This window comes from Folsomia candida, unplaced genomic scaffold (genome assembly GCF_002217175.1).
Source record: "Folsomia candida strain VU population unplaced genomic scaffold, ASM221717v1 Fcan01_Sc003, whole genome shotgun sequence".
Taxonomy (NCBI): Eukaryota; Metazoa; Arthropoda; class Collembola; order Entomobryomorpha; family Isotomidae; genus Folsomia; species Folsomia candida.
The window spans coordinates 4,933,503-4,944,963 of NW_019091195.1; the positions used below are offsets into that span (position 1 = coordinate 4,933,503).

At 38.4% G+C, this 11,461-nt stretch overlaps 3 protein-coding genes across 5 annotated transcripts; 2 read left to right on the forward strand and 1 right to left on the reverse strand.

Moving 5' to 3' along the window:
- The first annotated feature begins 1,591 nt into the window (after positions 1-1,591).
- LOC110847439 (CD63 antigen) lies at positions 1,592-5,328 on the forward strand. 3 transcript variants are annotated; one of them, XM_022094379.2, is made up of 7 exons: positions 1,592-1,771; positions 2,107-2,191; positions 2,936-3,043; positions 4,088-4,282; positions 4,373-4,543; positions 4,629-4,784; positions 4,847-5,328. In XM_022094379.2, exons 3-7 carry the CDS (start codon positions 2,984-2,986, stop codon positions 4,988-4,990), a joined length of 726 nt encoding a protein of 241 aa, XP_021950071.1. In that variant the 5' UTR covers positions 1,592-1,771; positions 2,107-2,191; positions 2,936-2,983; the 3' UTR covers positions 4,991-5,328. The 3 variants fall into 3 exon arrangements, with proteins under 3 accessions (XP_021950071.1, XP_021950072.1, XP_035704963.1); XM_022094380.2 differs by lacking the exon at positions 1,592-1,771 and adding an exon at positions 1,863-1,985; XM_035849070.1 differs by lacking the exon at positions 1,592-1,771 and having other exon boundaries at positions 1,919-2,191.
- LOC110846828 (ataxin-10) lies at positions 5,060-8,969 on the reverse strand. Its single transcript, XM_022093667.2, has 7 exons — positions 8,817-8,969; positions 7,921-8,286; positions 7,695-7,841; positions 6,194-6,332; positions 5,914-6,094; positions 5,635-5,837; positions 5,060-5,568 (listed from the first exon to the last, which is right to left on the reverse strand). The coding sequence occupies exons 1-7, from the start codon at positions 8,921-8,923 to the stop codon at positions 5,371-5,373; spliced, it is 1,341 nt and encodes a 446-aa protein (XP_021949359.2). The 5' UTR covers positions 8,924-8,969; the 3' UTR covers positions 5,060-5,370.
- LOC110845725 (proteasome subunit alpha type-5) lies at positions 8,718-10,415 on the forward strand. Its single transcript, XM_022092206.2, has 5 exons — positions 8,718-8,846; positions 8,959-9,148; positions 9,228-9,557; positions 9,655-9,816; positions 9,907-10,415. The coding sequence occupies exons 2-5, from the start codon at positions 9,080-9,082 to the stop codon at positions 10,072-10,074; spliced, it is 729 nt and encodes a 242-aa protein (XP_021947898.1). The 5' UTR covers positions 8,718-8,846; positions 8,959-9,079; the 3' UTR covers positions 10,075-10,415.
- Positions 10,416-11,461: the final 1,046 nt, after the last annotated feature.

Below are 11,461 nucleotides of genomic sequence, written 5' to 3' on the forward strand. Positions count from 1 at the left end.
TGACTGTTTTCTCCGTGGGGCCAAAAAGTGTCCATCGCTCTTATCCCTCTGTCATGGCGATATCGGTGCCATGCAGATTATAAGGAGACGTTCCATGTGGGGCAGGATGTTGAAAGACAAGAAAACAGGATTCATCTTTGAAAATAACGTACAGAACATTATAACATTTATAAATTGATTTACTGAGAAATAAATTGGACTATTGTCATTTATTGTTAATGCAATAAACTCATGCCAAGATCACATTTCATATCATCATTCACAAACGTGAGTCAACAACAGGGTTCATTTCAAACCTAAGTATTTAGTTGTGAGTAAGTACTAACATAAATGCAGTAATATAAGTCACACCACAAGTGGAGAACGTCCGGCCGCTACGTAATCAGAAAAGTAAGTAGATGACGTAACTTTCACTCGTGGTTCCATACCATGAGTCCATGACTCGATCGGTGTGTGCCTAAAGATATACTCAACGATGATAATATATTAATGTGCTCAATAATTAATTAGTCAGCGAAGAAAGAAAAGGAAGCGACATTAACTATGGCCAACCAACAAAGCTACGACATTTGGAAAAAATTTTGCATGTATGTATTAATGTATAAACTGATCAAGGTTGGATAATCTCATTGTCAAAATGAAGATAGTTTTATTTATTACTAAACATAAAATACCATATTTATACATATGTATACAAAATGCATATAAATAAAATTTCCTTGCAGGAGATTTGTTGAATATACCTGCAAATTATACATACCCTCTTTTCTGTGCAATTAATTAAAATCTAGCCTATATACTATGTGACATTGAGCGTGTTTTAGAAATTATGGTAATGAAGATATATATCTCAGGGTCATGAAGATATAAGTATCTTTAACTCTAGTTAGTTCAACAAGCTTATTACTACGAGTACAGTATATGCATACAAATCAGTTCATGCGAATCAATGCAGTTAGGAATTAGCACTAATGTAAATATGTTCTAAAATATAATCGAAAGTCGATTTTACTCCAAGTACAAAAGTATTTTATTCATGCACATTTTAGTTGGCGAATGGATTTGCGTTTTAACCACGACTTTGGTATTGCATGTCCCTGCCAACAACGCTCAACATATCAAATTCTTCTGGCTGAAAGAAAAATCCCATTCCATTTTCCATGCCGCATTCCCTCGACGCAAATATTGAAACACGATGCCAAAAGCTAATTATTATTGCCATCTTCCTCCTTATAAGTAATGGTTAAAAAGCCTGCCTTCTATAGCTGCATACGTATTTGCGAGTAGGTAAAGTCAATGCAAGTCAAACTCCATGCACATAATTCCGATTCCTCCTCCGGTAAAAAATAAGCATGAAGTGCATTTGTGTAACCAACTGAATCTGAACGACATGCATGTCGTACATACATAAGTTTCGCTTTTTGAATGGATATTCTATAACCATGATTCCTGTTGATGTTATTTGGAATGGAAAACGTAAACTTAAAAAAGTAACCCCTCTCCATGCTTCCATATTGTATGCAAGATAGCTCTTCTATCATGTATCTAACCCTTTCCTCCTTCCAGTCATTTTATTTAGCCAACGTCTTTTGCACTTGGTTACACGCTGTTATACTTATTTATCCAAGCCTATCCTTGGACGTTTTTCTTTAGCAAAGCAAGGATCGTAGATTTGCCACAACTAAATACAAATCCAGCCTACCAAGATTCGCCACAATAATAATATTCAGCATTTGCGATTTGATTTGAGCGACAGATTTTCTCCCAACAGGTAAACACCCATAACAATACTAATTCTAATACACATATTCACCTGTTGGGTTTGCCGTGTTTTCTCTCCACTAAACTTTGTTATGCATGTGTGCAGGAAGGGTGGTTTTGTGTAATACGTATATAACTTATCTGATATAATATAGTGTATTAATCAACTGACGATAGTAGTGACTTCGTGACTTGTCGCACCCAAAAAGTCCAGTCATCATTGTGTAATTTGAACAAAATCAGATCCATTTCCCTTTACGTATTGTAACAACACCCAGCATAACCTAAAATCCACCAGCTAATCAATGCTTATCTAAATCGTTATCTTTGCAAAATTGTTTACAGTCTATTCCGTTCTTCTGGAGTGAGGGACATTTAGTAAATTGGCTGCATTTGCATCGTGTGCAAGTGTTTTGGTGCATCTAAATAAGTGAGTGACTCAACTTTTCATAAATTTTATAGATTACTCGTTTCTCAAAATTTTGTTTCAATGCCAGCTAAATCAATATGTATTTCATTAGCCAATAGATTCAGGCAATGTGCTTCACATATTGCAACATATTAAAACACTATGTGACTACAATTTTAACTTTATTGTCTATCTTAATGAATTCATTCTCCCTAACACAAAGTACTCACTACCCGATAATCAATATTGTGGAATCAACAATTTGCGCATTATTTCACTATTTGTATTGACGACCAACCCGAATTTATTTCGGTGCTAACGTTTGTATCAAATATAAAAGAAAGTATGTTTTTGTTGACGTGGGTGTGGTTGCATTTCGGCTTTATATTAGGAAATTCTACTCGTTTTTGATATCGTGTCAAGATCTCGTACCAATACGCATTTCCTTTATTCCAAGTGTAAACCGAACGAAACTACTAATGAGATGAGAACGCATCGAAAAAATGAGTCACTATAAAATTCTCATTTTTGGTGGTTTCTCTGCTTGTAGCCTGTCCATTTTCCTTGTTGATTAGTGGATTCCATGATTTTTGTACGTTTTGGTTTGTGAGTGAACGAAGTTGCTGCTGCGTGTCGGTTTGGTTGCTTGGTTGAGCACCAAGAACAAGCAGCATTTGCTTCCAATTCTCTGCCCGCTTAACAACTCGTGGTCGTGCTCCTCTCTAGGAACTGAAATTTTTCTTTTTTTCGTTTTTGGAAATTTAGATCGTTCGAAAGTACTTTCCAGTTGGATTTAAAAAGCAAGGAAGCAAAATGGGGTGTGCTACGTCTCTCGTCAAATTCCTCATCTTTCTCTTCAACTTTGTTTTTGTGGTAAGTAAAGTTTAAAATTATTTTTTCGTTACTCCAGCCTCTAGCATTGCCGTTAATCACAAAGTACTCGAACATGTTAAATTTTACTTTACAAAAATTTCAAGATGTGATAGGTCATATGATAGGCTGTATTACTTAAGTTTCAAGTTCAATTAGAAGGACAATATTTGGTATGCTATACATAAACCGGATGATTATCGGTAAGACCTGGTGATGATAGATAGGTGTTCATATATTATGCAGGTTTGAGGTTGGGGCCCGTTCATATATTACGTCAACAAGAGAGGGGGGGAGGGGGTCTGACAACTAATGATATCGTGCCTATCTTGCCCATGTTAAAGGGGGTAGGGGGGGTCTGAAAATCCGATTTTTTTGATGACGTAATATATGAACGGGCCCTTGGTCAACCGATGCGATGTACATGCGACATTAGAAAATGAACAATGTGCCGGAAAGTTCATTTGAGAGTTCATTGGCGTTCGTTTGCGACACTAAAAGTCCTCGAGTTGTGCAAATCGAAGGAACAAATTTCACCTGTCTCTGTATTTGGTTGGATGTGGTGGCGTTTTGAAAGGCCAAAGGCCATCGTGAACCGAATTTTTATCATGTTTTTTTAGTTTAGCCCATACTCATGCTATCCAGGAATCGGATAAATCGGAAAGCATTCAGAATGCTTTCTCCCGAATCAATAATGTTCTAGAGTGCTTGGTGTATAAATAATCGTGAATTGACAGGGATGTGCTTTCCTTCGTGTTATTGTGTGCATGTTACGAAGTGGGTTATTTTCTTTGTTATCCACTCGCCACAGTATTGGCATTCATATGTATGTAGTCATCCTTAGCATGATGTATTTATTTATGACGTAGGTATAGCAGATAGAGAATATTCACTGGAATATTTGCATCATTCCCATTTTCATATGCTAAGCTTACATTAGATAGGCTTATGTGTAACGATGACGGATGCCTATAAATTATTCTTGGAATGTTTTCTTTGTAGAAATAGCTGCGTTACTTCAAATTGAATTGATTTGGTTATTTTTAGGCTGGTGGAGCTGCTCTGATCACATTTGGTGTCTTGTTCTACAATGGATACCAGCAATACGAAAAAATCTTGCCGGATCTTGGACCCTATGCCTTTCCACCGATTTTGATGATTGTTGTGGGCAGTGTCGTGTTTGTCATTGCTTTCATGGGATGTTGCGGAACCATTCGAGAGAGCAAGTGCATGATGATGACGGTAATAGAAGCAAAATTATGTGATTAATCCTAATTTAGTAATCCCAAGGTTGTAATTTATAATTACTAATGTTTATGAAATTCTATGCAGTATGCAACGCTTCTCCTTGTTCTCCTGATAGCAGAAGTTACGATTGTGGTTTTGATGTATACACACCAAGAGGAGTTGAAGAGCCTGATGAAGGACGGACTGAAAACCAGTATGGGGGATTATGAAAAGAATGCTGAAGTCAAGGAGGCATGGGACCTTATGCAATCCAACGTAAGTATCCACTATTCGGACTAATTCGGAGTAATGAAAGACTTTTTTTCCCAAAACGTTTCTTATTAAATAATTCTTGATACAGCTGAAATGCTGCGGAGTTGAGAGCTTCGCAGATTGGCAAGCGTTCATCACTGGAAACCTCCCCCAGTCATGCTGTGTAAATAAGGATGAAACTTGCTCAGGCGCCTTGACCCAAGCTATTTCGTTTTTGGTTGATACTGGAAAAATTTACACTGAGGTATGTTGCATAGTCACATGCATATGAGTTGATACATTTTTATTAATTGTTTTTTTTCACAGGGTTGCGTTGACAAGATCTTTAAGGAATTGAAGACGGACTACGGAATGTACTCGGCTGCGATTCTTGCTGCTGTTGAATTGCTTGGTGTGGTGTTTGGATGTTGTTTGGGTGCTCGTTTTGGACGGAAGCTCTACCACACATAAGTGGGGGTGGGGGTTAACTATATGTGTGGCTTTCGGCATTTGTTGCTACTTAGACAATCTCATTTTTTACTGGTATACTGTTTTACGAATTAATTCATATGACACTAAATTTTAAAAGTACAAATTAGATACTTTTCCTCTGCCACTCTAAGTTGGCATGTATTAATTCGAAAGTTCTTTCTCTCAATTGTTAGCTATTACTATTATTAATCACTATTATTTGTGTTACATTAATTATGTAACGTTTTATATACGTTGAACTTACTACTACAATTTAAAGTAGCTAAACTATACCTTTCCTCTTCAAATTTCAATAAAATGCCATTCTAATTATCTAATAATATAATACATCCCTTGCGCATTAGTTATCAAACGATTTATTACAGTCCAACTAATTGTACTTTGCTTAATTTGTCCTTTGTATCAATTTGTTGCACTGAGCGAACCAGTTCTTGATTGGCCGTATTACCTTCGCACGCATTACGTATGGCGAGAACTGCCCACTGTGTTATAAATGGGTTTCTAGCGTCAATATTACAACTGTCCAAGATCACTGGGAGAACTTCCATCTCTCGCACCTGCACAGTTAACAATATACTTAATCATTGACTCATGAAGTAACATACCCTATGAGTAATATGTACCATCTCTTGGTTGGCGAAGTTACGATAAATTAGATTTGCAGTGAGCCTGATTAAGTGGGCTTTGAATTGGAAAGTTGGTTGGTCTCGCATCTCTTCACTGCCTGTCATTGCATCAATGTTTGTGACTGAAGAAAAATCCAGCGTCTCCTTTGACGTGGACCCAGGATCGGCTTTACTCACCGAATGGACTGATTTTAGTAGAACTGATGGAAGAACATATCAGTCAGATTTCAGTTTTCAGATTATTATCGGGATTATGTATTCAGTGGGTCTACTTACAGATCACTGTCGTTAGGAGAGAAACATCTGCTTTTAAGATGGACTGATCTAATGCACTGAGGCAGCAAAGCAGTTCCAAAAGGGACGCAATTTCCCACGCCATCCAGTCGTCATTCTGTAGTTGAGATTTTAGGATGAGGTCGGATTTTTGTTTGAATTCATCAGAAAAGAACGTCGTAATCTATTATCATTTAAATAATTCAGACTAATAATTTCAAATTCTGTAGATTTTGGTTTTAAAATTTTGTAAAAATGTTGATCTCAACGGGTAATGATTTACCTCGGGTGGTAATTTATCGTGAAGTTCGGTATGAGCAACAATAACACGTATAAATTTCACCCGAAGCTCCACGCTAAGACCTGGGTAGATACGACGTAGAAATTGGTCATTTGTAGCAAGAGTCTCAATCACATACATTCTGTAAACGCAATTAAATGTATATAGAAAACCTACAGTTTGCAGTGTTTATATAGCCCGAGTAAGGGACTGAGTCCGCTTCTAAATGTTTGTCAAGTGACCGGTACCAACTACTAATAGTAGTTGGTACCGGTGATTATAGCTTGATTATCTCCAGCATGCAAAATGCTTCTTTAACCAATTCCAAAAACTCCACTGGGTCCTCCTGGCAAAAAAATCTTAAAATTTACTTCACATTTATTAAGCTGATCTAACCCTGCAGGATCACGCCAACTTTTAGTCGTCTACGCCCGGTGTCCAAACCAGTGGGGGTGACCAGTGTGTGCAAAAAGGCAGCCTTTTTTAAATGTATAAAAAACGCAATGAATAACTTTCACTTTAATCTTATTTCTTCTCATCTCGCCCCAATTAGCAAAAGGACAAAAAGGCACCCATTTTTGTGGGGCAAAAAGGCACTGCCTGCCTTTTTGCTCTGCGCACACTGGGGGTGACCCTACTTGGTTATTCAAAATAGTAATTCGGTCGTTATGACATTGCACTTTCACTTTAGTACACAAGTATGACCAATTTCCCGAATATCAGCTACCAACTTTTAAAATAGCAACTTAGAAACCGTATGGGGTCACCCTCTAGGCTACTCTGGTTCCACTTTGTTCGCTTTTAACTTCATATACTTCCATACGAAACCATTAAGTATCACCGTACCGAATTTCTTCTTTTTAAGACAATTTCTACAAATCGGTAGGGCCACCCCCTAGGGTCGCTCCACATAAAAATTTTACTAATTTCACTTCATATTATTTCATTATGAGCTATTAGAAACGTCAATGGCAAATTTCAACTTAATTAAACGATTTTCAAAAATCGGTATGGGTCACCCCCCTCGGGTCCATTCTGATATAAATTTTACCAATTTCGTTTCATGTTTTTTCATTAAAACCCATAACCAACCTCTCTACCAAATTTCAACTCGATATGACGATTTTGACAAATCAGTATGGGTCACCCCCTCGGGTCCCTCGACATGAAATTTTTTCCAACTCATATTCATATTCTTTCATTAGACACCATTAGCAACCTCAGTGCCAAATTTCTGCCTTCTATGACGATTTTGAAATTTTGATGCATAATACCCCACCAACCTATATGACCCCCACTGGTCAACCACTTGACCGATTTCGCCCATCTTCGAACTTAACTCCTCATTTGCCCCATACTACATGTGTACCAAATTTCAAGTCGATAGGATGAGTTTGTCGAGAGTTATCGTAAGACGGACGGACGGACATGATGGTTCCATAAGCCCTGACTCGGGCTAAAAAGACTTATTTACTACAGGTTTATATTAAAATAAGCAACTTGCATGAATTCCAGATGGGTGTTTCCAAGAATAACAGGAATAATGGCAATATCTAATTCAATATCCGGCTTCTGTTTTAGGAACGTATGGAAATTCATGGCAGCATACTCAATAATTTTTTCGTCCTGAGTAGTTGTAAATAATTGGGATCTATAGGAGAATCAAATTGAAGTATTAAATTGCACACAGAAATTTACGTAAAATTTGAAGGATTAGATAGTAAGCATACATGGAAGTAACTGTAGACAGAGAGATGAGTGTATCAACATTGTCCAAATTGTTCACCATAAAATTCATCAGGAACTGAAGTGTGCATCTTGCAACCACCAGATAATTTTCGAAGCGAGTGCTGTCCCCAGCGGTTTTGATCAAGTCAGTCATTTGATCCAACACCTTGTTCGACGTTAAGATAATATCCGTCTTTTCACGAATAAAGTCTTGGTTTGGTTTGCAAGCAGCGACAGCATTTCTCAGGAACCGTAGAATCTGAGTGACAATGGGGAAAGCATCTTCGACAATGCATGTTTCGTCATTTGCGACATGCTTCGTAAGAACTATGTCTACTTCCAGGAATATTTGTGGATCCAGGTTGAACCTATATGCAGGAAAATAATGTAGCCCATAAGATATAAGGGATACTAAATAAATACGTCTAGTTGGTTAAATTCTAGTAAAATGGGGAAATTGAGACTACTGTCGTCGATTCATACATTTTATCCATTTAATTCTCACATTCAAATTTTTGTAAACGTGACAAATTCTTCTATTGCATTTCTACACCCAATCTAAATTTATGAGACATCGAGATATAATTTTTCAAAAGTGAAAGCAGAATTCATCTTCATTCCACGAGAAGGATAGAACGCTATCCGCCCTCGAGGCCAACTGCCAGGAACAGGGTGGCCTACTTCATGGGGTTGTCACGATTGGAAGTGAGCATCACCCCCACGAGGGGCAGAGGGGCTGGTGCAACAGGTGAAAGTTTAGCGTGGAGAAAGCACTGCTATCTTCATCCTCACAAAAAAGGGATGTAAGATTGGGGTGAGACGAGACGCGCCGCCACCGTCCAACCAGCAAGATAGACGAAGAATGACAAGGCAACATTAAATTTTACTACTCACTCACCGGCAACTCTCCTCTCTTCCACACTCGGTCGTAAGTTTCTCCAACTTTTTCAGCAACTGGTCCTCCTCCCCCCTCGACACACCCTCACCCGATAACCCACTCATCATCTTGCTTCCTAGTTTAAAACACTTGTGGTTTGCAGGAAGTCTACTCTGGAAGTCCAGCCGTCTGAACGAGACTAAGCGGGCGATTTGAGCAACAGCGATTGTTGGAAAGTCTCTCTGGTTGTTTTATATTTCTGAAAACAATTGATCCGTGGAATCATGTTTTTGACAAGGTCTGAGTATGACAGAGGTGTCAACACTTTCTCACCTGAGGGACGAATTTTCCAGGTAAGAGAGATAAACAATGAGTAGTATGCAATTTAATTTTGTAAGGATATAATTATTAATAATTTTGTTGTCATTGTAGGTCGAGTATGCTATCGAAGCGATCAAACTTGGATCGACCGTAATTGGAATTTGCACCAGCGAGGGGGTCGTCCTAGTTGTGGAGAAGCGAATTACTTCTCCTTTGATGGAGCCGTCAACGATTGAGAAAATTGCAGAAGTGGATAAGCACATTGGAGTTGCGTGTAGTGGTTTGACGGCCGATTCCAAAACTTTGATTGATAGAGCCCGTCTAGAGTCTCAAAATCATTGGTTCACCTACAATGAGAAGATGAGTGTGGAATCTGTGTCTCAGGCTGTAAGCAATCTTGCAATCAAGTTTGGAGATTCGGATGACGACGAGGGGGCTATGGTCAGTTTCTGTAGACCATATTATTTTATTGTTTTAGTTTTATGTATAGCTAAATTATTAATGGTAAAATTTAACTTTTAATTTTGTAAAATTACAGAGTAGACCTTTCGGAGTGGCCTTGTTGTTTGCTGGGTGCGATGAAAAAGGGCCACAACTGTATCACATGGACCCTTCTGGCACCTACGTACAATATGATGCGAAAGCAATTGGTTCCGGAAGTGAAGGTGCCCAACAGACTCTGGTTGAAATGTATAATAAGGTCCGTACATATATTTTGCATGCAGTTATATTCTGTAGATTTGTTTAATTAAGTGCCATCTAATTACAATATGTGCATCGTTTTTATTAGACGATGACCCTGAAAGAAGCCACGAAGACGTCGTTAACGATTCTCAAGCAAGTCATGGAGGAGAAGCTGAATTCAACGAATGTTGAAGTAGCGGTGGTCACCCCGACTGCTCGTTTCCATATGTTCAGTAAGGAAGAAGTTGAAGAGGCAATTAAGGATGTTGCTTAAAACGTTATGCACTTTAACACATACGGTGATTCTGAATAATTCGAATTTTCTATTTCTATCTATATGTTAGCATAATCTACATAATACATAAGTCGCGGCAGTATTTGCAGTAAAAGAAATTCTTGTATTGTATACGACCAGTTTATTTGTTGTTACTTTCGGAACAGGAAATAGATAATTCAATCTCCGGTAAATTCATTAATTTTAACCTTTCCTCAAAAGTAGCGAGGATGGATAGAGTGCATAAGTTCTTATTTTCACCTTGTTAAGCATACATGTAAGTAATCCCAAAAAAGTGAACCAATTTACGGTATTAAATGCTCCCGTTATATTTTAGTGTATATCAGAGTCCCTTTCACTTTACACCATGAATTCTTTCCAACCTCTCTTCACATTCAGTTGGTTCATTGCCATTCACGACCATATAGAATACTCTTACACTTTTAGGATAAAATCTCATCTCTACCCTCCTCATCACACATTCTGCCCATGATGACAGAGTTTTGAGAAAGAAAACCCAGCCAACTCTAGTGTAAAATTCCAAACGAACGAATTGCATTAACGTATGTATGTAGATCCAACTTTCAAGCTCCAAGGGCATCCATGGTGGATTTGGATCATCTCGCTTTACACATAATATACGAAATAATACGAATATTGTAGTGGTACATACTATACAGCAGCATCACCCACTCTTCTTCCTCTCTCTCTCTCTCTCTCCATCTTCCCTTGGGGCATTTATAATTCCAGCCTGGGCTCCTTTATGTACATGTTAGCATCCAAAGCAAACCATGTTTTTCTCTTTATGCGGATGAAATTCACATGTACCAGAGGGAACTGTAGAAAGAAGGGATTGTTGTGAATTGTTGTGAGGGATGAATTCAAGTCTTCTCATTTCTCTCTCCCTCGTCCTCTCTCTCCCTGCGATACAGGGACAGGAAGGGTAAATAAAGGGTAAGCCAAGGGTTGCCATCAGCCTGCTTGCATTGAAATATTGTCGTGCATATCCCTTCCCCTAAATAATGGAGGCCTAAGCGTACTAGTAAATGATGAGACTTTGGAAAGTTCCATCCCAATCTGCACTACCTTCCTACATATGTACGTGGTAAACTTGTAGCAGTCCTCAAGAAATGTGAGAGAATATTATTATTATGCTTTGCACGGGAACGACAACTTCCACATCGTCTGAACACCACCTACGCTGACAACTCTGCGCCACCATTCGTAACATTCTCCACTTCCACTTCTACTAAAGTTAAAGGACCACATGCATGCCAACAAAAAATAGTAGATCAACTCTTATGCACGTCTGCATTCAGTGCTGGTGGATAAGCTTCAGCTACAAGAAGGCATAATGGCGGAGGAAGGAAGGAGCTAACATCGAAGC